This window comes from Hyperolius riggenbachi, chromosome 10 (assembly GCF_040937935.1).
Source record: "Hyperolius riggenbachi isolate aHypRig1 chromosome 10, aHypRig1.pri, whole genome shotgun sequence".
In the NCBI taxonomy this organism is placed as follows: Eukaryota; Metazoa; Chordata; class Amphibia; order Anura; family Hyperoliidae; genus Hyperolius; species Hyperolius riggenbachi.
This window is the reverse complement of record NC_090655.1, coordinates 213,127,114-213,154,691: the sequence shown is the minus strand read 5'-3', so window position 1 is coordinate 213,154,691 and position 27,578 is coordinate 213,127,114. Positions and strand designations below refer to the sequence as shown.

The 27,578-nt window shown below is 46.7% G+C and overlaps 1 protein-coding gene across 1 annotated transcript in view; it reads left to right on the top strand.

Annotated features, from left to right (window-relative positions):
- LOC137534383 (zinc finger protein 182-like) overlaps positions 1 to 27,578 on the top strand; it is a 31,121-nt gene that overhangs the window by 1,263 nt on the left and 2,280 nt on the right. Inside the window, exons 2-7 of the mRNA XM_068255868.1 lie at positions 2,143 to 2,255; positions 6,764 to 6,950; positions 12,106 to 12,199; positions 15,158 to 15,256; positions 16,016 to 16,120; positions 26,527 to 27,578. The exon at positions 26,527 to 27,578 is cut by the window's right edge and continues 2,280 nt beyond it. Of these exons, the coding sequence (XP_068111969.1) occupies positions 2,185 to 2,255; positions 6,764 to 6,950; positions 12,106 to 12,199; positions 15,158 to 15,256; positions 16,016 to 16,120; positions 26,527 to 27,578 (1,608 nt within the window). The 5' untranslated portion in view covers positions 2,143 to 2,184. The remainder of the gene's footprint in view (positions 1 to 2,142; positions 2,256 to 6,763; positions 6,951 to 12,105; positions 12,200 to 15,157; positions 15,257 to 16,015; positions 16,121 to 26,526) is intronic.

The following is a 27,578-nucleotide window of genomic DNA, read 5'->3' as shown; positions in this document are numbered from 1 at the left end:
AAAGGGCCCTGGCTGTAACTACCGAAGGAGCAGCCAACGTACGTGGGAAGAATGCTTCATACCTCCTAACCATCCCGATTTAGCCTGGATTGCCCTGGGTTGGGAGGTATGGTCCCTTGCCACCCCCTTGTATCCAGCCGTGCAACACCCCCTTCCCCCTCCTCCCTTACTGTGCTTCTCCAACCCTAGTATATGCATCAGAGTATGGGCGAGAGTAGTCGTGCTTATGTTACCTCCTCAGGGCTCCAGCAATGCCTGCCCATCCTCGATAGCTTATCGCTCGCTCTATTGCCTGGTACTCCTCCTGTGTTGTGTTGTGTCATGTGATTACACATGACATAAGGTGATAAAGGTGCTGGGCAGAGAGCAAGTGGTGAGCTGTTGTAGATAGATGGACATTGTTGGAGTGCCTTACTTTGCGTCCATACTCTGATGCATATATGGCTGGAGGTGCGCAGGACATGGAGCCACAAGACAGCAGGGAAGCTATATTGGGGAGGAAGGGGGGAACTATTAGACACTAGAGAAGTTATAGGCTTAAATGTATGCTTCTTCATCCTGGGATGTCAGTTTACTTTCTGAGATGTCCATCTACTTTCAGAGCATCCTGGGATGTCTGTTTACGTTCAGGGCTTGTTCACACTGCAGGCGTTTTCGTTTTTATTTTTTCGGCTGCATGCAGTTTTTAAAAACGCCCCCCAACCGCATGGCCGATGAATGTCTATGAGAAGGTTCATATCAGCGCAGGTCATTTGGGTGGCAGCTAGGAAAGCAGTGCATGTTCCATTTTCGGGGCGATTCCGCCTCAATGGAAGGTATAGGAAAATCGCCGAACAAAAACGCGCATTAGGGCATTTGCATTTTTAAGAAGTAATACATTGTATTTATTATTTTCCGGGTCAAAGAGTTCACTTCTTGACTTGTGTCAGGGAGTGAATTACAAAACCGTTCGAAACGCTTAGAAAACCGCTAAGCACAAAAACGAATCGCCGACCCAGGTGCGGGAATCGGAAAAAAACAAACCCCAGTACGGAAGGACACGCGAACGGAACACAATGTGAACAAGGCCTCAGAGCACCCTGGTGTGTCAGTTTATTGTCAGAGCACCCTGGGATGTCAGTTTATTGTCAGAGCACCCTGGGATGGCTGTTTACTTTCTGGGCTCCAGTTTTTATGAGGTAATGACGAAATGGTGCCCAACTTCTTTGTGTGTGTGTGTGTGTGTGTGTGTGTGTTTTCAGTGGAGGGGGGGCTGAAGATGTATACCTGCAAATACCATCTAATTCAGGAAGGCCAAATTAGACCTGCTTAACATTACAACACTTATTGGCATCCTAAATACACTAAGACCTCGATTCATAAAGCATTACCTCATGCGGTAATGCTGAAAACAGCAGACTTTACCGACCACTTAGCAAAATGTCAATTCATAAAGGCTGTTACCGCATGAAAAGCTGACATTACCGACCAGGGAGATAAATTACCGACTTGGCTGCAGTTACCGACAACACATGTCAGTAAATTGTCAGCAAATGTCAATTCATAAAGCCTTCAACCAGCGGTAAGCCTGGCAGTAGTTACCGACACCTCTAGTGAGGCGATAACAAGTTACCGACAGCTCTGATGAATGCAAAAGTGCAGAGAGCCGAAGTCTGTTTGAGTCATCAGTGGAGAGAGCCAGAGAGCCTTCTGTGCGAATCATTTGAACAGGCAGGGAAAGACTGTGTGACTCATCTGTCTGAGTCATCAGTGGAGAGAGCCCTCTGTGTGAATCATTTGAGCAGGCAGGGAAAGACTGTGTGACTCATCTGTCTGAGTCATCAGTGGGAGAGCCAGAGAGAGCCCTCTGTGTAATTCATTTCTGCAGGGCAAAGAGAGAATCGGGACACTGCTCTACTCTACCGCTCAATGGGCTGCGGTAATTTACCGACCTCCAAGGGCAGCTGGGGAAATCTTTATGAATTAGCACACAGACCGGGAAAATACCGAGTGCGGTATTTTCCCGACAAGATTTTTTTATAACACTGCTGTTTATGAATCGAGACCATAGGGTTTTTATATCACTGAAAATGATGTGGGTTCTACTATACATCTTAGACAGAAAGGTGTACACTTTTAACTTTGTTTCTTTTTTTTATGTAGGACAGCAGAGCGTTGCAATTCCAATCTGATATCTGTATTGGCATGACTAGAAGGACAGAAGGATCACTAGAAGAATGTCAAGATGGAGAGTCAGGTGCCCCTCACAACACTGGGTAAGAGGAGACTTCCATTTCTTAGAAAGGAGAAAGCTGTATGTGGGGCATACATGCAAATAGGGCACCAGGAAATGTGCTGTTGAAAGGATACTTGAAGTGGCATGTGACATTATGAGATAGGCATGTGTATGTACAGTGCCTTGCACACAAATACCTATGCTGTGTTCTTTTTTTCCTTCTCTGCCTGAAAGAGTCAATATCAGGTATGTAAGTGGCTGACTCAGTCCTGACTTTGACAGGAAGTGACTACAGTGTGGCCCTCACTGATAAGAAATTCCAACTATAAAACACTTTCCTAGCAGAAAATGGCTTCTGAGAGCAAGAAAGAGATAAAAAGGGGAATATCTTATCAGTGAGGGTCACACTGTAGTCACTTCCTGTCTGAGTCAGGACTGAGTCAGCCACTTACATATCTGATATTTAACTCTTTCAGGCAGAGAAAGAAAAAAAGGAACACAGCATAGTTATTTGTGTGCTAGGCACTGTACCTACCCATGTCTATCTCATCATGCCACATGTCACTTCGGGTATCCTTTAAAGTGCGATATGCCTGCGAAATGCGTTGCATCTATTTGGAGTATGTAAAGAAACTATTTTTGTTGAATATTAATCAACAACATCAGTGTTCTCCCCAGGATTTTTTTCCAGCCGGGTGGCATGAAAAAGTAGCCGGGTGGCGTGCGACGGGGAAGTGCAGGACAAGTGCAACTCTGCTTACAGCATAGGGGGAGGATGAGGAGACGAGCCGATGTACCTGCTAGGTACACACGATGCAATTTTCTGACCGATTTACTGTCGCATGGACTATTTCCAACATGTTTAATATGATTTTCAATCGATTTTCCGTTTACTTCTATGGGAAATCGAGCTGAAATTTGATCAGAAATCAGATTGGACATGTTGGAAATAGTCCATCTGACAGTAAATCTGTCAGAAAATTGCATTGTGTGTACCTAGCATTAGGGAGAAAGTATTTCAGATTATGGTGCTCAGGTTCCTTTAACCACTTCAGCCTACAGCTTCGAAAATCTTATGCATCCGAGCAATGTTCACCTCCCATTCATTCGCTAATAACTTTATCGCTACTTATCAAAATTAATTGATCTATATCTCGTTTTTTCCGCCACTAATTAGGCTTTCTTTAGGTAGTACATTTTGCTAAGAGCCACTTTACTGTAAATACATTTTAACAGGAAGATTAAGATAGAAATGGAAAAAAATCATTATTTCTAAGTTTTTGGCCATTATAGTTTAAAATTAATACATGCTACAGTAATTAAAACCCATGCATTTTATGTGCCCATTTGTCCCGCTTATTACACCATTTAGATTACATCCCTATCACAATTTATGGCGCCGATATTTTATTTAGAAATAAAGGTGCATTTTTTTAATTTGCGTCCATCACTATTTACAAGCTTATAATTTTAAAAAATTTAATAAGATACTCTCTTGACATGTATATTTAAAAAGTTCAGACCCTTAGGTAACTATTTATGTAGTTTTTTTTTTTTTTAATTGTAATTTTTTTTTATTTTATTTTTTTAATACAAAAATGTATTTGGGTAATTTTAGTTTGGGAGGTAAATAGCCAATTTTAGATGTAATATAATGTATTTTTTTATTCAATACAGGTATGTGGGTGCAGTTTACTATTTGGCCACAAGATGTCACATCTAGGAACTAAAATGAAAAGAAGAAGTTTCCTGGGGGCAGAAATACCACGCTCTCTGATGAGAAAGTGTCGGTATTTCTGCCGGGGACTTAGATCGGTGAATGGGAATTATATTCCCATTCACTGATCGGGGGGGGGGGGGAGGCAGCGGGAGCGCGCACCACACGGCTGCAGCACCACTGCCTATCTGGACGGATATATGCGTCCAGATATGGCGAAGTGGTTAAAGCAGACCAGCACTCAGAACTTCCTCTCTTCTCTAAAAGATAAGCAACATAATAAACTTTAATGGAAGACATTTCTTTGTTACAGCGGATACAAATTCTACAATAAATCTGCACTGTTTCTACTTCCTGCTTTCAAGGAAGCAGACATTGTTAACCTCCTGTGCTTTCAAATTAGTTTATCTGCCATAGCAATCAGGTGACACGGGAGAAATAAAACTACAAATTGTGATTAGACAAGAGGGGTAATTAGACAGGCCAGACTCTATAAATACATGCAGGGTACATTTCACTGTTTTCCTTCTATGCAAGAGTTCAGGTCCACTTTGTTCCTGCAGAGTGATTGTTGAAGGGGCAGGGGGATCATTACTGACAGGATGCAAGTTGGGGGGCTGGAGGGTAGATACAGACACAGCAGGAGAGAAGACTGCTTTTTTTTTTTTTTTTTCTTTTCTTACTTTAAGTTTGGGACGGAGCAGAAAAGAGCTGAGTGGAAAAGAGCTGAGTGCAGAGGAGGCTGCCTCGGAAACACTGTCACTGTACATGCCCTGTAATGCTCCATCCTCCCCCCCCCCCCCCCCTGAAGTTATATCACCTCTTGTAGCTGATTAGACCAGCAGCTCCTTATCTAAACGGCATGGTTATCTGCTGTCTGCGGGGATGGAGAATGAAGGAGTCGCTCCTGACTGACTGTCCCTGATTGCAGAAGAACGCACATGGTCTCTCTCCTCTGATAACTTCTGCAGGCTGCGTAGAAAGATGTGTGGGCGTGCTTGCTTGGGTGCCTCTCTTTCCATTGGCCAGAGATCTGCCAGCATAAAATAAAGCCTGTTTCATTGGAGGGCGGGAGGCAGAGATGGAGCAGAAGTTTACAGCTAGATGACATGCATGGTGCCGCCCCTAACAACCCGCCCAGCCAATCCCTGCTCCACCAGACCAGACAGCGTGAGGTGACAGGCAGAGGAGCGCTCCCCAGCTCCTGCAGTGTACAGCGTCAGCTCTCCCTATTGTGCGAGAGCTGGACGCTGATTGCTAGCAGGCAATGGAGCGCTCCTGCCTGGGTTTTTTTGCAGCTGGGTGGGTGATTGACAACAGCTGGGTGGGGTCTGAAAACAGCCGGGCGCGGGCGGCCCGCCCACTTAATTGGCCCTGGGGAGAACACTGAACATCTTGTGTCTGTTTCGAAGGGGTAAGTCCACCGCCACCTCCTCCTTTTTAACAATGTTAGCTATTTTTATCCTTCTGGCGCCTCTGTTTACCTGCACTCTACCGACATAGGTGTTTAGGGTTTTTAATTTTTTATTGTTCACTTCAGATTTGTTTTAAACATTTAGGTTGTGCCATTCACCCACTGGCTTAAATCAGTTGTTTACCTGAAGCTGTTTCCCTCATGCATGATTGGCTCTGGCTATTGGCCAGGCGCAGGGCATCAGCACGGCAGCACGGTGGCGTAGTGGTTAGCTCTCTCGCCTTGCAGCGCTGAGTCCCTGGTTCGAATCCCAGCCAGGGCACTATCTGCAAAGAGTTTGTATGTTCTCTCCGTGTCTGCGTGGGTTTCCTCCGGGCACTCCGGTTTCCTCCCACATTCCAAAAACATACAGATAAGTTAATTGGCTCCCTCTAAAAATTGGCCCTACACTACAGTACTTACACTACATAATATAGACATATGGCAATGGTAGGGATTAGATTGTGAGCTCCTTTGAGGGACAGTTAGTGACAAGATATATATATATATATATATATATATATATAGCGCTGCGTAATATGTCGGCGCTATATAAATAATAAATAATAATAATCAGTGTGCCTGCTCAGCAGTGCTGCTTTGCTCATACACAGGCGGGAGCACAGCAGCAAAGAACTGGGGTCCCTTCGAGCAGCGGGGGGGGGGGAGGGGGGAGGGGGGAGGAGATCATAGAAGTCTATGGATTATTTAGAGGCTTCCCTCTACTAAGGTAAGTATCTAACTTTATTTTTTTTGTCACAGGTTTGCTTTAAGAATGTAAATCAGAGAGATGAAAGATTTTACAATGGGCAAACACTAACGAATATATACCGTAGATGAATGCTGTAAAATATCACAAATTACATTCAGTAAAGTTCCTCTTTTAAAGTGACACTGAAGTGAAACAAAAAGTATGATACATTGAATTGGTTGTGTAGTACGGATAATTACTAGAACATTTATAGCAAAGAAAATATTCTCATATGTTAATTTTCAGTTATATAGGTTCATTTTTATAACATTACATAATTCTCTAATATTTACAGTTTACACACTACTCAGCATTCTAATTGTTTTTACAGAGCAGGCTAGTGAATTTTTGAACCATTCTCTGCAGAGAAAAAGAAAATACAATGACTGACAGTTGAGATAACAAGCTTCAGAAGACAGAGCTCTCTGTGACTTTGAAGATCATGGAGCTCAATGGCTCTTTTGCATAGATAACAACCGGAGTCTCTTAACTCTTCCTGTACTGGAAACAATATTAGATTTATGTCTCTGCTGCTAATGTTTTATTTCTTAGCTGTGCTACACATACAAATCAAATCATATTTTTTTTTTGCTTCAGTGTCTCCTTAACTTTCTATGTTTATTACAGATGGACCCAACAGCAGAGATGTACAGGACCTCTTTATTCCTGGGATTCCACACAGGAAGAGCAAACCATCCCTTACCATTATCACGGTGATCAATCCAGCAACATTAATTTACTAGAGAGGTGTACAGGTCCTCTTTATTCCCAGGATTGTACACAGGAAGATCACATCTTCTCACAGGATTATCAGGTAGGCAAAAGCAATGTTCACAGATGCAATGTAACCTGCCACATAGTGGGCATATTAAAGAAAAAATCTATTTTTCTGTAAAACTGCCATAATTACAAATTTACAGTTGCTCTTGAAAGTAAACCCTTTAAAGAGAACCCGTGGTGGGATTTAATAATGTTAGTAGGGCACAGAGGCTGCTTGTGCATACTATCACCAGCCTCTTTTGCTCTATAGTGTGCCCCCAGGCCCCCCCCCCCCCCCCCCCCCCCGCGCTCTGCTGTCCCCTTGTAATAAAAACCGCCATGGTAGCGACATGCAAGTGGTCGATAGCACGCTGTTTACCTATGTGCTGCCATTCACCGCCGCTCCCCGCCTGCGTCCCATCCCTCCCACTGATTGGAGGGAAGGGACGCAGGCGAGGAGTGGCGATATTGAGGAGGAGGGGGAACTGTATGTCGCTAGCACAATGGTTTTTACTACGGGGGACAGCAGAGCGTGCGCGCGGTGGGTGGGGGCACACTATACAGCAACAGAGTCTGGTTATAGTATGCACAACCAGCCTCTGTGCCTTACTAACATTATTAAATCCCACTTTGGGTTCTCTTTAAAGAGAATCTGTACTCTAAAATAATTCTTACAATAAAAAGCATACCATTCTATTCATTATGTTCTCCTGGGCCCCTCTTTGCTGTTTCTGCCACTCCCTGCTGCAATCCTAGCTTGTAATCGGCAGTTTTAGGCAGTGTTTACAAACGAAAAACACGGCTGCTAACCAGCATGTGATAGGCTGAGAGAAGCTCTGTCTGTGAGACATACACGCAGCATACAGAGCCTGGAGAGGGTGTGCATAGCTTTTCCCTATCACAGCAGAGCAGCACATTCCTGCCTAAGCCGGCAAAGGAAAGAAGATTAAATTATATAACAGAGATATTACAGAAACAGAGCAACTAGAAAAGGCTGCAGTAAGACAGACCACATTAGAACAGGTATAGAAACTTATGGGAATAAATAAGGCTGACAATTTTGTTACAGAGTCTCTTTAAAGTGTAACTGTCGGGCATAAAATCAAAAATCAATTCTTTATTTTTATCTGGTAAACAAGTAATAAGGGTGCTAACCAGGCAATCCAAAAGGTAAGATCACTATTACTTTTCTTGTTGATAAATGATCATTCCCCAGTTTACCTGACTCATATTTGGTACACACAAAATTTGGTACACAAAAAGGAAGTTGCAGGGCATGCTGGGTTGTTCTTTTTTGCTTCTCTACTTTCCCCTCAGACTTAACCAATGCAGCCTGATTGGCTAAAGCCGCTTTCCCTCCTGTTTTGCCCTCCCACACCTCTGTTCCTCTCTGATAGGCCAATATTTCTCATGCTGAGACAATGCACTTTCTATAGTGAAGGGCGGGCAATGCATACACAATCAGGTAGAGGAGAGTAATCAACGAAATGTGAAGATTGGCTTCAAAATAGCCACACTTAAAATGGGAAATGCTAAGAAGTATTTTCTCTTTTCTTTACGGTAGAAAATCACTAAAATCAAAACGTGGACAGTGCTTTTTCCCCGCCCACAGCACAAACAGAGCCACTGGAGGTATGCTAAAGCACTTTTGGACAAGCCAGCTTCATTCATTCATGGAATAAAATGCTGTAGACTGATGAAACTAAAATTTGAGTTATTTGGGCATAACAAGGGGCAGTATGCATGGAGGAAAAACAACACAGCATTCCAAGAAAAACACCTGCTACGTACAGTAAAATATGGTGGTGGTTCCATCATGCTGTGGGGCTGTGTAGCCAGTGCAGGGACTGGGAATCTTGTCAAAATTGAGGTACACATGGATTCCACTCAGTATCAGCAGATTCTGGAGACCAATGTCCAGGAAAGAGTGACAAAGTTGAAGCTGCGCCGGGCTGGATCTTTTAACAAGACAAAGACCCTAAACACTGCTCAAAATCCACTAAGGCATTCATGCAGAGGAACAAGTACAACGTTCTGGAATGGCCATCTGAGTCCCCAGACCTGAATATAATTTTAAATCTGTGGTGTGAGTTAAAGAGAGCTGTCCATGCGCGGAAGCCATCAAACCTGAATGAACTAGAGATGTTTTGTAAACATACTGAAGCGAACGTCCTCCTTTGCTGTACCTGTTTTGAATGCATGTTGTGTATTTTAGTCCACAATTGTGGAGCTCTGCACATCTATTGCAGGTAGTCAATTCGGGTGCAGCCTCTGTTTGGAAGCACTGCCAATGTCTCCTGCTGTACAAAACTCAGGTGTGTAACTAGAAATCACTGGGCCCCCTGAAAAACTTTGGATGGGGCCCCCTCCCCCCGTACACGGAATAGTTACCATCTACAAATCTTTGTCTACAAAACTTTGTATGATTTGTTATCAGTTGCTGAGCAGATGCAGCCATTAGAACAATTGTGTAGAGAGCAGAAAGTTGTTGTCAGTCTCTCAGGACAGGGCCCCTTGTGGCTTCTGGGCCCCCCTGCAGCTGCATCCCTTGCAGGTTCCATTGTTACGCCCCTGTTACCAGGGTAAGCTATGATGGGAGGTGAGACCACTAAGTCACCAGGTAGAGCTATAAGGGGCAGTGGGTCATTATAATACCAGGAAAAATACAGTATATGAAGGGTAAAGGGCCTGCTAGGGATCTTTGGGAGATCAGTACACAATACATTGGGTGACAGAGTAGAGTCGACACTGTACAGCTATGTCATCAGCCTGCAGGCCAGCAAATGTATTTTATATGGGGGGGGGGGGGGGGGAGAATGAGCAGTGTGCAATTGAGGATATTCCCATTGGGCGGGGGAGCTGGGAGACCGGTGTGGTCATGCGGTGCTCTCTGTCATGGATTGGTAAAGATCCGCCATGCATCTGATGTACTCTGACTCCTGATTCTCACCCATGACTGTCTATATCGTCTGCCACAGCTAAATTCAGTCCAGTATGTGTACATAGCTTAAAACATCACACCTGCTCTAGTCCATAAAGGGAAAGCTATTGCAGGGGAAAAGAGGTTAAAAAACAGTAAGTACCGTACTTTTCGCCGTATAAGACGCACTTTTTCTCCCCAAAAAATGGGGTGAAAAAGTCCCTGCGTCTTATACGGCAAAGGCAGGGAATCCCCGACATACGAACGCCCGCCGATACGAACCGCGACCCGCCGTCATCGGGGATTCCCTGCCTGTGGCAATCCAATCCCCCTGCCTGCCCCCACCTGTGTGGTCGGGTCCCCCGAGTGTGCAGCGCCAGCTAATCCCCCCCGCTGCGGCCATCCTATCTCCTCGCCGCGGCCATCTAATCTCCCCGCTGCGGCCATCTAATCCCCCGCTGCCTGCCTCTGACCCCCTCCTGTGTGGTTGCGCCCCCCCTATCCCCCGTGTGAGCAGCGGTGCGCCGGCAGCAGCTTACCTCTTCCATGTTGCCCGCGGCGAATGAAGACATCCGGCTTCTGGGCGGCTTCCTCTAGTGCCGGCTTGTAATGACGCGTCATCAATGACGCTTCATTACAAGCCGGCACTAGAGGAAGCCGCCCACAGAAGCCGGATGTTTTCTATCGCCGCGGGCAACATGGAAGAGGTAAGCTGCTGCCGGCGCACCGCTGCTCACACGGGGGATAGGGGGGGGCGCAACCACACAGGAGGGGGTCAGAGGCAGGCAGCGGGGGATTAGATGGCCGCAGCGGGGAGATTAGATGGCCGCAGCGGGTACATGGGGGTGACAGCAGGACACTGGGGGCAGACACATGGGGGTGACAGCAGGACACTGGGGGCAGACACATGGGGGTGACAGCAGGCACTGGGGGCAGACACATGGGGGTGACAGCAGGCACTGGGGGCAGACACATGGGGGTGACAGCAGGCACTGGGGGCAGACACATGGGGGTGACAGCAGGACACTGGGGGCAGACACATGGGGGTGACAGCAGGCACTGGGGGCAGACACATGGGGGTGACAGCAGGACCCTGGGGGCAGACACATGGGGGTGACAGCAGGACACTGGGGGCAGACACATGGGGGTGACAGCAGACACTGGGGGCAGACACATGGGGGTGACAGCAGGACACTGGGGGCAGACACATGGGGGTGACAGCAGGCACTGGGGGCAGACACATGGGGGTGACAGCAGGCACTGGGGGCAGACACATGGGGGTGACAGCAGGACACTGGGGGCAGACACATGGCGGTGACAGCAGGCACTGGGGGCAGACACATGGGGGTGACAGCAGGCACTGGGGGGCAGACACATGGGGGTGACAGCAGGACACTGGGGGCAGACACATGGGGGTGACAGCAGGCACTGGGGGCAGACACATGGGGGTGACAGCAGGACACTGGGGGCAGACACATGGGGGTGACAGCAGACACTGGGGGCAGACACATGGGGGTGACAGCAGGCACTGGGGGCAGACACATGGGGGTGACAGCAGGCACTGGGGGCAGACACATGGGGGTGACAGCAGGACCCTGGGGGCAGACACATGGGGGTGACAGCAGGACCCTGGGGGCAGACACATGGGGGTGACAGCTGGACCCTGGGGGCAGACACATGGGGGTGACAGCAGGACACTGGGGGCAGACACATGGGGTGAAAGCAGGACACTGGGGGCAGACACATGGGGGTGACAGCAGGACACTGGGGGCAGACACATGGGGGTGACAGCAGGACACTGGGGGCAGACACATGGGGGTGACAGCAGGACACTGGGGGCAGACACATGGGGGTGACAGCAGGACACTGGGGGCAGACACATGGGGGTGAAAGCAGGACACTGGGGGCAGACACATGGGGCAAACATCAGGACACTGGGGGCAGACAGCAGGACACTTGGGGGGAGACAGCAGGACACTTGGGGGGAGACAGCAGGACACTTGGGGGGAGACAGCAGGACACTTGGGGGGTGACAGCAGGACACTTGGGGGTGACATGGGGACACATGAGGACACCATTTGGGGTAGGTCATGTACAAGATGCTCCTGAAATATGGACGCACCAGGTTAAGGTTTTTTTTTTTTCCCTGGTTTTTGCCCTCTAAACCTAGGTGCGTCTTATATTCCGGAGCGTCTTATACGGCGAAAAATACGGTATCACTTGTTATGAGATGGATCAAAGGTTTATTCTGACACTAAAATATTTCATAAATCTCTGTTCCCTGATGTAGGACAACAACCTGATTGATGTTAGAGTCGAGGATGAGGAAGAGATTTACAAAAAGGCATCTTCAGAAGAGAAGATTCAGCCAGAGATCAGCATAGGTAAGGACACATGTTGCCAGTCACTGCAACAGTCTCCCTCATTCTGGCTATAAGGGGATGTGAGTGTGGTGCATACCTAGTAGGGAGAGCCATGAGCTATCATTCCCCATTAAAAGTAATAGGAAGCTATTGTGTGTTTCGTGGAAGAGTTAAAGGACAACTGTAGTGAGAGCTACGTGGAGGCTGACATATTTGTTTCCTTTTAAGCAATGCTAGTTTCCTGGCTATCCTGCTGATCCTCTGCCTCTAATATTTTTAGCCATAGACCCTAAACAAGCATGCAGCAGATCAGGTGTGCCTGACATTGTCAGATCTGACAAGATTAGCTGCATGCTTGCTTCTGGTGTGATTCAGAGAATCCTGCTGCTAAATAGATCAGCAAGGCAGCCAGGCAACTAGAGTTGCTTAAAAGGAAAGAAATACGGCAGCTTCCACATACCTATCACTACATTTGTCCTTAAAGATATTTTAGAAAATAATGGGGAGACAGTATGTGCCAAGTAGGGGAGTCAGGATTCATCAGCCCCTATTAGAAGTAATGGGGAGACAGTATGTGGCCAGTGGGGGAGTCAGGAGACATCAGCCCCTATTAGAAGTAATGGGAAGACAGTATGTGCCCAGTGGGGGAGTCAGGAAACATCAGCCCCTATTAGAAGTAATGGGGAGACAGTATGTGGCCAGTGGGGGAGTCAGGAGACATCAACCCCTATTAGAAGTAATGGGAAGACAGTATGTGCCCAGTGGGGGAGTCAGGAAACATCAGCCCCTATTAGAAGTAATGGGGAGACAGTGTGTGGCCATTGGGGGAGTCAGGAGACATCAGCCCCTATTAGAAGTAATGGGGAGACAGTATGTGGCCAGTGGGGAGTCAGGAGACATCAGCCCCTATTAGAAGTAATGGGGAGACAGTATGTGCCCAGTGGGGGAGTCAGGAGACATAAGCCCTTATTAGAAGTAATGGGAAGACAGTATGTGACCAGTGGGGAGTCAGGATACATCTGTCCCTATTAGAAGTAATGGGGAGACAGTATGTGCCCAGTAGGGGAGTCAGGAGACATCAGCCCCTATTAGAAGTAATGGGGAGACAGTATGTGGCCAGTGGGGGAGTCAGGAAACATCAGCCCCTATTAGAAGTAATTGGGAGACAGTATGTGGCCAGTGGGGGAGTCAGGAGACATCAGCCCCTATTAGAAGTAATGAGGAGACAGTATGTGCCCCGTGGGGGAGTCAGGAGACATCAGCCCTTATTAGAAGTAATGGGGAGACAGTATGTGCCCAGTGGAGGAGTCAGGAGACATCAGCCCTTATTAGAAGTAATGAGGAGACAGTATGTGCCCAGTGGGGGAGTCAGGAGTCATCAGCCCCTATTAGAAGCAATGGGAGACAGTATGTGACCAGTGGGGGAGTCAGGAGGCATCAGCCCCTATTAGAAGTAATTGAGAGACAGTATGTGCCCAGTGGGGGAGTCAGGAAATATCAGCCCATATTAGAAGTAATGGGGAGACAGTATGTGCCCAGTAAGGGGAGTCAGGAGACATCACCCCCTATTAGAAGTAATGGGGAGACAGTATGTGGCCAGTGGGGGAGTCAGGAGACACCAGCCCCTATTAGAAGTAATGGGGAGACAGTATGTACCCAGTGGGGGAGTCAGGAGACATCATTCTCTATTAGAAGTAATGGGGAGACAGTATGTGACCAGTGGGGGAGTCAGGAGACATCAGCCCCTATTAGAAGTAATGGGGAGACAGTATGTGCCCAGTGGGGGAGTCAGGAGACATCAGCCCCTATTAGAAGTAATGGTGAGACAGTATGTGACCAGTGGGGGAGTCAGGAGACATCAGCCCCTATTAGAAGTAATGGGGAGGACAGTATGTGACCAGTGGGGGAGTCAGGAGACATCAGCCCCTATTAGAAGTAATGGGGAGACAGTATGTGCCCAGTGGGGGAGTCAGGAGACATCAGCCCCTATTAGAAGTAATGGGGAGGACAGTATGGCCCAGTGGGGGAGTCAGGAGACATCAGCCCCTATTAGAAGTAATGAGGAGACAGTATGTGCCCAGTGGGGGAGTCAGGCGACATCAGCCCCTATTAGAAGTAATGGGGAGACAGTATGTGCCCAGTGGGGGAGTCAGGAGACATCAGCCCCTATTAGAAGTAATGGGGAGACAGTATGGCCCAGTGGGGGAGTCAGGAGACATCAGCCCCTATTAGAAGTAATGGGGAGACAGTATGTGCCCAGTGGGGGAGTCAGGAAATATCAGCCTATATTATAAGTAATAGGGAGACAGTATGTGCCCAGTAAGGGGAGTCAGGAGCCAGCTCGAGTGGTATGGAGGTGACTCCTCTCCCCCCCCCCCCCCCCCATGTACAGAATAAAAATGTAGGGTGCGCCGCCGCTTTTACTCCTCCTGTCGCATGTCATCAGGAACCTCAGGGGGGCCAGTATACTGGATGCAGTTGCTTGGAGGAGGAGGGCACCCGACACAGTGTGGATTAGGTAAATATAATGGCACTCCCTTAGCTTTTATTCTGCACAAGGTATGGTTGGGGAGGAGGTCCGGCTATGGGGGGGAAGGTTTGTAACTGGTCATGACGCGGGTTGGGCCCACCTCAATACTTCTGCTGGGAGGCACCGGGCCACTTAAATGAAACCCATGAATGAGGAACAGCCCCCATAGGTAAGAAATGCCAGTTGCCCCGCCCTCACTCCCAATGGCACACTCTAGTACGAACCTCCCATAAGGGGACATTCACTTTATATATTTCCATATTTAGGTGTACAGGTCCCCTTAGCAATGATATAGTGATCATGAATAATGTCACCTGCAACAATCACAAAACGTAGTTGTGTATCCATGATCCATAACGTGGACATACTGTAAGTCTCCCCCCGATACACACATTGGTGTTGCTCATACGTCTCAGCACAGGGGGTGACACCATTATCTTTATTCACAGCCTCCAGGGACACCACCCTGGCTCAGATTGATGTCAAAGATGAGGAAGAGACAGATACGAAGATTAAAGAAGAAGAACTGCCTATGGAGATCAGCATGTGTGAGTAACTCTGTTGTATGTTAAAAAAAAAAAAATAAAAAAAAAATTCCGGAGTCTTTCATAGTTGAGCAGACATAAGTACCACAAGGCAAACTCCAACTCTCACCTACAGATGTAAAGTTTCATATTTACCCCAATCTTATGGTTTTCCTGAAATCAAGTCATTGGCTATCATTCATAAAGCGTTCCCGCGTGCGGAAATGATAAAAACAGCTGACTTTACCGAACACTCAGCAAAATGTGTATTCATAAAGGCTGTTTCCGCATGCGAAGCTGACTTTCTCGAGCAGAGCGATAAATTACCGCATTGTGCGGTGATTCTATGCGGAAATGTAACAAAATGTCAATTCATAAATATTTACGCAAGCGGTATGCGGACGGGGATTACTGCTCCCCTGGATCTAGCGATAAGCATGTGGAGTACATGTAAGTGAATGGGACAGACCTCCCAAGCAGCAGCAGAGAGAACACCGCACGAGGGACTCGGCCAGCTTCTCCAGTTTCCGCATGCGTACCGACAGCCTAACGCTAGCTTACAGCGGGATATCTCCGCACTCCTATCGCAACTAGAAACATTTTTATGAATGACCACCCAGAAGGCTGAAATACCGACAGCGGTGTTTCCCCACACGGATTTACTTTACCGACAGCACTTTTATGAATGATAGCCATTATGTCTTGTCACATGGGCAGATCTGCTTGCTTGATGTTTCTTATATGTCTCAGCACAGGTGCCATAACTCTTATCTTTATTCACAGACATGGGATATACCAAAGAGACTCAGAGAGATGTCAAAGCTGAGGAGAAAGGAGGGCCTGACAGGGTTAAGGAAGAGGAAATTTCCTCTTCAGAGATTGCCACAGGTGAGGAATAATCACTAAATCCAGTTGGAAATTCTCCCTGTTCAGTCATGAGAACAAATCAAGAGCCATTAGCCCCGAAGTACAGTAGAATCCCTTTATATTAAACTCCAAGGGAGTGAGCAAAGTAGTTTACTATATTAGAAGTTGTCATACTCATGCACATAAAGTATACTACTATAGTACTATATCTTAATTCAATCAATAATTGGGAGTCCTTTTTTCTTTTCAGTGCTTCAACAAGCGAGCACATGCAGCGTCTAAGATCAAAATGCACAGTGCTCAGTATGCTGGGATTTGCATGCAATAATCGCACAACAGTTTGCACAGCAAGCGTAGGTCTCACCAGCTAATGGAGGTACATGACTCATAGTGTGCTCCTCTGTCCGCATTTCTGTGCAGTCTGGATGATACTGTAGCATGGCAGCCATAGCGAGCAGGCTACAAGTGGCTGCCAACCTGCGGCATGTTCCTGTCCACTTTCCACTATAGCTGGATACAGAATAGCCAGAAAATAGGTTTATTATAACAGAAGTTTTATTCTATCTGTGTTTACTACACCAGGCATTACTTCCATATACATATAATGGTGCTTGGCCGGGACCTGGACATTCCGTTTATTATACTCAAAGTTTTACTATATCACAGTTTACTGTGCAGAAAGCAGCTCACTTTACTAAATGCTTGCGCGGCTGCTGTGTGTGGCCACGCTGCAGGGAGAAGAGTTGATGACCCCGAATTGATTAGCAACAATGCCTTGTCGCTAATCTTGGGGGGGCGACATATTTACTAGAACAAGTTAAATAGACATGCTTGGCCACTCCGAATGATTGGTGAAATAAATAATCTTTTTAGGTCTATGAGTGATTTATACTCAGCAGAGACATCTAGTGGTGGAACATTTGATTGCTCCCATTATCTCCATTGTCATCAGGGGCGTAACAATAGGGGAAACAGCCTCTGCACCCTCATGCTGTGACCCCTCCTGCCACCCCAAAACGGACCTGAGTGAGCCCAGGGCGGGAGGGGGGTGCGCTCAAATTCTTGCCTGGGGACTTGTTACACCCCTGACTGTCATTGGATTTCTGTTACAGTTTGATTTATTTTTTGTTAAATGTTAGTGCACTGTATTGTAATATTCTACATAAAATAGGATTAAAGCGTACCTAAACCCAGAACTTCCTCTCTGCTCTAAAAAGATGCAACAGCATAATATCCTTTACAGAAAAAATGTCTTTGTTACTGTTCACAGATCTCCTCCGAGATGCTGCAGCACTGTTACCTGGTTTGCTGGAAGCACATATAGCAGAGGTTCTCAAACTGGGTGCCGCGGCACCCTGGTGCGCCGTGAACTCATCCCAGGGGTGCCGCAGCTGCCCTCCCAGTACTGTTCTAATCTTCTGCAGTACTTCAAAGTCCTGCTCTGCACTGTACTATCACAGACGCACGCTGGCTGTGTCTGCGTGCAGAGCTAGTGAGAGAGAATCCCTACCCCGCCTCCTGTACTTTGTTTGACAGCACAGTGGGAGGCAAGGGGGAGAGGATTTAATCCACAATGCCTGGCTATCCGAGTAGCCCCGCCTCCTCATGGAGAACAGCTAGTGATGCGAGGCGGGAGTGTACGAAAGAATAGAGAGAGGATCTAATAGCGCCACTAGCCTTCTCTTCACCAGGCCAGGGACTGCAGAGAGTAAGCATGTGCAACGTAGAATGTGTGTGACAAGTGAGATAATGCATTCTCCTCACTGTCAGCCCACGCTGTCTGCCCTCCCCCCACATCCTCAGTACAACACAATTTCTGCCTGCTGCTCTGCTCCTAGCACCCTCACACTCTGCTCCACTCTGCTCCTAGCACCCTCACACTCTGCTCCACTCTGCTCCTAGCACCCTCACACTCTGCTCCTAGCACCCTCACACTCTGCTCCACTCTGCTCCTAGCACCCTCACACTCTGCTCCTAGCACCCTCACACTCTGCTCCTAGCACCCTCACACTCTGCTCCTAGCACCCTCACACTCTGCTCCTAGCACCCTCACACTCTGCTCCTAGCATCCTCACACTCTGCTCCTAGCATCCTCACACTCTGCTAGGAGCAGAGTGTGAGGATCCTCACACTCTGCTCCTAGCATCCTCACACTCTGCTCCTAGCATCCTCACACTCTGCTCCTAGCATCCTCACACTCTGCTCCTAGCATCCTCACACTCTGCTCCTAGCATCCTCACACTCTGCTCCTAGCATCCTCACACTCTGCTCCTAGCACCCTCACACTCTGCTCCTAGCACCCTCACACTCTGCTCCTAGCACCCTCACACTCTACTCCTAGCACCCTCACACTCTGCTCCTAGCACCCTCACACTCTGCTCCTAGCACCCTCACACTCTGCTCCTAGCACCCTGACACTCTGCTCCTAGCACCCTCACACTCTGCTCCTAGCATCCTCACACTCTGCTCCTAGCATCCTCACACTCTGCTCCTAGCATCCTCACACTCTGCTCCTAGCATCCTCACACTCTGCTCCTAGCATCCTCACACTCTGCTCCTAGCACCCTCACACTCTGCTCCTAGCACCCTCACACTCTGCTCCTAGCATCCTCACACTCTGCTCCTAGCACCCTCACACTCTGCTCCTAGCACCCTCACACTCTGCTCCTAGCACCCTCACACTCTGCTCCTAGCACCCCTCACCCTCTGCTCCTAGCACATTCACACTCTGCTCCTAGCACCCCTCACCTTGTTCCACTCTGCTCCTAGCACCCTCACACTCTGCTCCTAGCACCCCTCACCCTGCTCGACTCTGCTCCTAGCACCCTCACACTCTGCTCCTAGCACCCCTCACCCTGCTCTTTTCTCTCCAGCACCCTCAGTGCATTTCTTAGAGGGGAACTCCTAAGTATGTTATACTCATACCTCATTATTTTTTGTATTTGAAAGGGGAAGTGCTGCATAATTTTATCTATGAATTTAGGGGATAGTCTGCCTCATTATGCTTGGGGATTTAAGGTAGGACTCTCCCCTCTAAATCCTCAAACATGATTAATCAGAAACCCTTCCATAAATCCCTAAGCATATTAAGGCAGAGTCCTCATTTAACTTGCAAACCTAAATCAGGCAGAGTCTGGAGGGTATGTTGCTTTCCTAAAGAAAGGCAGGAGTGTTAAAAGGAGGTAATCGTCTGCCTAAAAGGGGTTGTTGTCCATCTAAATGGGGCTACTGCCTACCTAAAGAGGTATGTTGCCTAACTAAAGGGGAACACTGACCACCTGGTAGGGACACTAAAGGGGACCACTAGAGGTGTAACATGGATGAAGCCTATCTAAAGGGGGACATTTCCTAACTTAAGCTTTTCATTACCTACCTTAAGGGGGGGACACTGCCTGCCTAACTGGGATGCTATGTAACTAGAGGGGGAATATTTCATATGGTGTTTGTAATACATATAGTTGGGCAATATTTGATGCAAAATATGGCAACCATAATTATTTTTGCTAAGGGGTGCCTTGAAAAAATTTCAGAGTCATCAAGGGTGCCTTGACCTGGAAAAGTTTGAGAACCACTGACATATAGGGTTAAACCTCCTGTGTTTACATAAAACCTCTGAACAGCACAGACTGCAGCACAGATCAGAGAGAGGTGTCAGCTCAAATAACTGTGATTTATTACCAGATGATAATGGAGAATTGTACAGCCTGTTATCTCTAAATACAAACAGGTGGAGTTTTTCTTTGTTTTACTTGTCTCCTATGTATACACTCAGGTCCCCTTTAAAGTGAACCTTAACTGCGAAACAAAAAAGTTTCACTTACCTGGGGCTTTCCCAAGACCCCTGTAGCCGTCCTGTGCCCGCGCCAGTCCTCAAGTGTCCTCCGGCCTCCCGCTGCCGCTTAGCCCCGGCAACGTGTCCTATTCTTCGCCTTCCCCGCCGTCAAGCGCGTCAATACGTTTGCATCTGCGCATGATGCGCTTCACGGGGGGAAGGCGAAGAAAAGGACGCGTTGCCAAACAGAACTAAGCCGTGGCGGGAGACCGGAGGACACTTGAGGACCGGCGCGGGCACAGGACGGCTACAGGGGTCTTGGGAAAGCCCCAGGTAAGTGAAACTTTTTTTTGTTTCACAGTTAAGGTTCCCTTTAAGAGCTGTTGAGCTCACCTTGGAGGGTGACCCTTTGATGCCAGACCATCAGCGATCCTTTCTTCTTACAGCCATCCAATTCATTCTGGAACATAATTTATATTACATTTTTGGGTCAATTTTCACCTCTCCTGCCAGCACTCAATCCTCCCTGTATTGTGTCTTCTCCTGTCTTGTATCATCGCTGGCGCCCCCTCTCTGTGTAGATATGATTTTTTGTACTTTTGCCCATACCTCAAATCATTAAGCATGGTTATTGTAATCAACTTTCCACCTCTGGAACTGAATTTACAGTATATAGGTGACCCCTGGTATAGATCCTGCATGTTTGCATAGATTATCTGAAAATAGATAAGGCAATCGCCCATTTGGAAGGGGGGCAGTAATGGGGCACAGGGTAGAACTGCAGCCCTTACCTGCCTATGATTATTATGGTTTTTATATGTGTTATTGTTATGGGCAAGCCCTATCAATAAAATAGTTTATTAATTTGTGAACATGTCCTTAAATTTATTTAACCACTTAAAGATCCTGGGCTCACCCCCCCCCCCCCCCCCCAAGTGGCCAGGCTATTTTTTTGGCAAATTAGGCCACTGCAGCTTTAAGACCTCACTGCAGGGCCGTACAACCCAGCACACAAGTGAACCCCCCTTTCACCAACAGAGAAAGCTCTGTTGGTGGGCTCTGATATCATTCACAGAATGTTTTTTTTTATATATATATATATTTATTTCCTGGTCTTTTTGTTTGTTTGTTCGTTTTTCCATAAAATTAGCTGTTAAAAAAAAAATATATATACCCGTATATACTCGCATATAAGCCGACCCGCATATAAGCCGACCCCCCAACTTTTCCCTGAAAAAACAGGGAAAAATGATTGACCCCCATATAAGCCGGGGGTAGGAAATGCTGGATTGGTGCAGCCCCCCAGTGTGTCCCAGTATAGCTAGTATAGTGCCCAGTATAGGTAGGTAGTGTCCAGTATAGCTAGTAAAGTGCCCAGTATTGCCAGTATAGTGCCCAGTATAGCCAGTATAGCGCCCAGTATGGGTAGGTAGTGCCTCAGTTTAGCTAGTATAGTGCCCAGTTTAGCTAGTATAGTGCCCCAGTATGGCTAGTAAAGTGCCCAGTTTAGTTAGTATAGTGCCAAGTTTAGCCAGTATAGTGCCCAGTTTAGTTAGTATAGTGCCAAGTTTAGCCAGTATAGTGCCCAGTTTAGCTAGTATAGTGCCCAGTTTAGCCAGTATAGTGCCCAGTTTAGCCAGTATAGTGCCCAGTTTAGCTAGTATAGTGCCCAGTTTAGCTAGTATAGTGCCCAGTTTAGCTAGTAAAGTGCCCAGTTTAGCCAGTATAGTGCCCAGTTTAGCTAGTAAAGTGCCCAGTTTAGCTAGTAAAGTGCCCAGTTTAGCCAGTATAGTGCCCAGTTTAGCTAGTATAGTGCCCAGTTTAGCCAGTATAGTGCCCAGTTTAGCCAGTATAGTGCCCAGTTTAGCCAGTATAGTGCCCAGTTTAGCCAGTATAGTGCCCAGTTTAGCTAGTATAGTGCCCAGTTTAGCCAGTATAGTGCCCAGTTTAGCCAGTATAGTGCCCAGTTTAGTGCCCAGCATAGGTAGGTAGTGCTCCGCCCCCCCGCCCCCCGCTGCTGCTATTACCTGTTTAGGAAGCGGCCGCTTCCTAATCCGCGTTCCTCTTCTTAAGTTTCTTCTCAGAGTATCACAGCAGCGCGCCCGGCGCTGCTGCTGTGACGATGTAGAGTGCAGGAAAGAGCGCGGCTCCCTATAGCGGCGATCTGTATCGCCGTTGCCAAGGGAACCGCTCTTTCCTGCCCCCTGCATCGTCACAGCAGCAGCGCCGGGCGCGCTGCTGTGATACTCTGAGAAGAAACTTAAGAAGAGGAACGCGGATTAGGAAGTGGCCGCTGCCTAAACAGGTATTAGCAGCAGCGGCGGCCGGGGGGGGGGGGAGCGGGGCGCGGACCACCCACCACCCACCCACCCACCACTAGACCACCAGGGAAGACTCGCATACAAGCCGACCCCCCCAACTTTTGACCCCCATTTTGGGGGTCAAAAATTCGGCTTGTATGCGAGTATATACGGTATATATATATATATATATATATATATATATATATATATATATACTGTGGCCAGCCCCTCCTCCCTCCCCCCGCCTGCCAGTCATCGTGATCGGCATCAGCCTATGACAGCTGATCAATCCTGAGCCTGCCAAGGGGACAGCTGTGTCACACGGCTGTCCCCAGTACAGCGCTGCCGTAGATCGCAGCGCTGTACAGTGTAAATAGAAGGCGGTTTCGCCATCTAACAGTCCTCTAGCAGCGATCGCTGCTCGGAGACTGATGACAGAGCGGAGCTCCTTCATTCAAGCGGAGATGCGTGCGCAATCTCCTGCAAATCCCCGCCCCAGGACTTGACGTCATTTGGCGTTAGGCGGTCCTGGGGCTGCCACTGCGCTCATGCAAATTAGCGTGAGGCGGTCATTTAAAGGTTACTATTAAAGTGACACTAAAGGGTGGGGGGGGGGGAAACCTTATGATATACATAAATTGTATGTGTAGTACGGATTATTAATAGAACGTTTGTAGCAAAGAAAAGAGTCTTGTATTTTTATTTTCAGTTATATAGATTTTTTTTTTCTATAACATTGCATCATTCTTTAATATTTGCAGATTGCATATTTGCAAATTACACTCGGCATTTTAAACTATGAAGCACAGCTACTGACCCTTCGAAATTCCCTGCAATAAACGCTTATCTGACGTCTTACACTGTTTCTTTGATGTATAAGTGCTTCAGAAAATAGCACTGCTTTCTGACTAAATTAGTCAGAGAGCTCAGAGACGCTCTTTTGCATTGATAACAAGTGAAGTTTCTTGATTCTTCCTGTATTGGAAACAATATGAGACTTTCTTTGCTACTAATGTTCTATTTCTTAGCTGTACTACGCATATAATTCATTATATCATACGTTTATTTTTACACTTCAGATTCCCTTTAATTATGTTTTTTCTCAGGATAGAACTTTTCTTCTGTTGCATGGGTTTGAGTATGCGCTATACTATAGGCAACATTAGATTTATAGATGCAGATTCCCTATCTTCCACTTCTTTGCTTCAGGTTAGGAGGGGGAGACACACGACAAGATGCCCCTACTCCAGGCTGAAAATATTGTTTCTTTCCTTGGTTTCTGTCTTCTAAACCTAGGTGTGCCTTATGATCCAGGGCTTCCTATGGTTCTAAAAATACTGTATGCATGGCTTGATTTTGACATATACAATAGTGCAAACTAAAGCCTCAACGTGAAGAACAAGTTGATGAAGCTTTGCCCATGTGAGGCAACAATTTGTAAGCTGATTTAAAGAGTAACTGTCGGGCATAAATTTAAAAATCAATTCTTTATTTGTATCTCGTAAACAAGTAATAAGTATGCTAACCAGGCAATTACTTTTCTTGTTGATAAATGATCATTCCCTAGTTTACCTGACTATTATTTGGTACATTGCAGCACAAAGTAGGCTGCAGGGCATGCTGGGTTGTCCTTTTTTGCTTCTCTACTTTCCCCTCAGCCTGATTGGCCTCTTTCCCTCCTGTTTTCCCCTGCAACACCTCGGTTTCTCTCTGATTGGCCAATATTTCTCATGCTGAGACAATGCATTTCTATTGCAGAGCTGGGTGGGAGTGCCTGAAGACTGGGAGGAGGGCTGGCAATGCATGCACAATCAGACAGAGGAGAGTAAGGGAGGAAATGACATCAGGATTGGCTTTAAAATAGCCACAGTTAAAATGGGAAATACTAAGAAGGATTTTTTTTTAGTAAAAATCACTCAAAACATGGACAGTGCAATACATATATGTAAGTAGAGCAATTATATATCTACTTATGTGTTTTTTTCTGAGATACCGTAATATGGCTGACAGCTCCTCTAAAATAATTATCTTTATAAGTTCATCTCACCGATAAGCTCTGCTTATAATTGTGATGAAAAATAAGTGAGGTGAGAAATTCAATAGGAAAGCTGTGTGAATCAACCTCTCTGTATGCGTGTGACAGGCTATGCAGAAGAATTGAGTGAATTGCAATGTTTTCCTTTTGTAACTGCATGGAGATGCAAGCATCACTCTCTATCGGAGACATGTCACTCTGAACACTTATAGTGCAATAGAAACATGCTTGTTGAGGATGCATCAGTGCTTATAGAATGTTCTGGTGTGTACAGTGCAGACAGTAATACCATTGAAAACAACTTTTTATTACTTTTTAAACAAAATTCTTCCCTGCTAGGGAATCTAAAATAAATGTCAGATTATAAACATATTCAGTATTGGGCATGGAATCCACAGACTAGTAAGGCAAGTCACAATGGCCAAACTCTTCAATTGTAAGGCATGCAGTTCAGCAGAATATGTTCTAAAGCATTTTGTTGGCAGTTCCTTACTTCCTCAGAGGACACTGGAAACCTACAAGTCTTTGCAATCACTTATTGAAAATGTTGATTATCACCTAAAAGCAGGAAAATATAGGTTTACGGCAATGTTCCCTCCTATAACTCTAACACATCTTCTCCCCCCCAATTTCATTTTTCTGAAGCATTGCAGCATCCCACCTCTTGCAGTCTGGAAATTTGGCTTCAACTGAAAGTCACAATTTTTCTAGGTGTGCTTACATAGTACGGGGGTAACAATGAGAAGAACTGACAACACACATAAGTAGGTGGATCCAGCAAGAATATACCTCTGTGCTAACCTTAAAGGGAACCTTAACTAAGAGGGATATGGATGTTTCCTTTTAAACAATACCAGTTGCTTGTCAGTCCTGCTGACCTCTTTGGCTGCAGTAGTGGCTCAATCACACACCTGAAACAAGCATGCAGCTTATCCAGTCTGACTTCAGTCAGAGCACCTGATCTGCATGCTTGTTGAGGGGCTGTGGATAAAAATATTAGAGACACAGGATCAGCAGGAAAGTCGGGCAACTTGTATTAATTTAGAAGGAAAAATCCATATCCTTCTCAGTTTAGGTTCCCTTAAAAGAAAACCTGTATTAAAAAAAATGTCCCCTAGGGGGTTCTTACCTCGGGAGGGGGAAGCCTCTGTCCCGGCAATCTTCTGCTGCAGCCTCCCGAAGTGCGGCGATGTAAATATTTACCTTCTGCGATCCTGCGCAGGCAATCTAGCCGCTCTTCCTTAGGGTAAAGGCGGAAATAGCCGAACCCGATCGATCCACTCTACTGCACAGGTGCGAGTCTTTTGCGCCTGCGCAGTAAAGCGGATACGATCGGACTCGGCTAGTTCCACCTAGCCCAAACAAAGAACTGCGCCTGCGCAGGATCGCGGAGAGGTAAATAAATCAAGCCTTTTTTTTTTTTTTTAATACAGAGTCTCTTTAAGTAGCTTTACTTCATGTCAGGTATACTTTAACCTTTTGGGGACCGACGTAGGTTGAATCAACATCCAGCAGGTGGTGGTACAGTTCTGACCGGACATTGATTCAACGTCCGCGCTAAAGAACCGTCCCGACGCGATCGTGCGCACCCGGAGGGGGAGATTAAGCTGTCATATGACAGCTGGCATCTCCCCTCAGTGATCCGCAGCCATCGCGTATGGCTGCTGATCACTACGATCGCCATTGGATCGTAGTGATCACTTTGACAGCGGCGGCGGCAGGGGAGAAAAGAAGAAGATCCACTCGCCTCCCTGCTGTTCCAGCGAAGATCGGCGCCCCCCTCTGCTCTGGCCGGCATCTCTGCTCCGTCTGACGTCAGCGCCGGGTCCCGGCTTGATGGCTTCATCAAACCGCGACCCGACCTGAGCGTCATTTGGAGTGGAGATGCCGGCTGGAGAAGAAGGGGGCTACTGTGGCTCATTGTTGGAGCCTGGAAGGTGAGTGATTGCTGCTGGTGTAAGGGGGGACACTTGCCACCATGGGGGGGACACTGCCCAGCCAGCCACAGACGGGATCCAGCCGCCTGACCCCCCCCCCAAACGCGCGCACCCCCCTCCACCGCAAAATGCCCTGGTCCTTAAGGGGGGCTAGGCGGCCGCTCCCGAAGTGGTTAATGCTGAATGTTTTTACAGTCTGACATCTAGAATGCTGCTTATCCTATTATTGTGATTCACTGTTACAGAGAGCGATCACAGTGAAATACTGTATTTTGGTTAGTGGTAGCTCACTGCTATTTTTTGAATGTACTTTAAATGGCTGTCATCAGAACATTTGTCATTAATATTATCTTTTCCTCTTTATTTCTTACCCTCCCCAGGTGGACAGTACTGCAGGTTTGACACCGAGAATCAGCCCTTTAGCTTTGTAAATACTAAAAGAGATGATGATGATGATATCACATTCAATTCTTCAGATGAAAAAACGTTCACTACCAATCTTCATCCAGCACATCTCCATGGAGATGTATCATCTGTCCCATCTACCCTTGGAGAGACTGATTCTGAGCAGTCCTCTTTTGTCTCTAATCATAAGGCTTACAGAGGGGGTGAACCATTTTCATGTTCGGAGTGTGGTAAATGTTTTACTAAGAAGGCAAGATTTCTCTTACACCAAAAAAGTCACATGGTGGGGTCTTTTTTGTGTCGTGTGTGTGGCAAAGGTTTTGACAACAAATTTGACTTTGTTAAACATAACAATCTTCACCCGATCAAGGGCCATTATTCATGTTCAGAATGTGGAAGACAATTTTCAAGCAAACCTTGTTTATTAAGTCACCTTGTAAAACCACAATATGAAATGATCTATTCCTGTCCAGAATGTGGAAAATCCTTTTCTCGAAACTCATGCCTTTGGTATCATAAGTCACAACACAGAAAGTGTACACCTCCGACTAGTGTAGATGGACTGTTCTCATGCTCTGAGTGTGGTGTTGCTTTTACTGAGAGTAAAGAACTTTTTATACACCGTACAACTCATTTTATGGACAAGACTTATTCATGTTCTCATTGTGGACAGAGTTTTAACGAGAAGGCTAAGCTGATGGCTCATGAAGTACATCATAAACTGGAGAATGAGAGGTCATGCTCTGAATGTGGAAAGTGGTTCCCTGACCAAAAGGCTTTCTTAATTCATACAAAAAGTCATACAAAAATTAATGAAAAAACAACTTATGAGTGTCAGGACTGCGGTTTGAAATTTAAAGAGCACTCTTTGCTTCTCAGCCACCAGAGGGTCCACATAAGTAAAAAGCATTTTTCATGCTCTAAGTGTGGAGAAAAGTTTAACAATGAGTTTTATTTTTCGATGCACCAAGAAGTCCATTTTGGAAAGAAATCTTTCATGAGTGGCAAACACATTGCCTTTGAATCT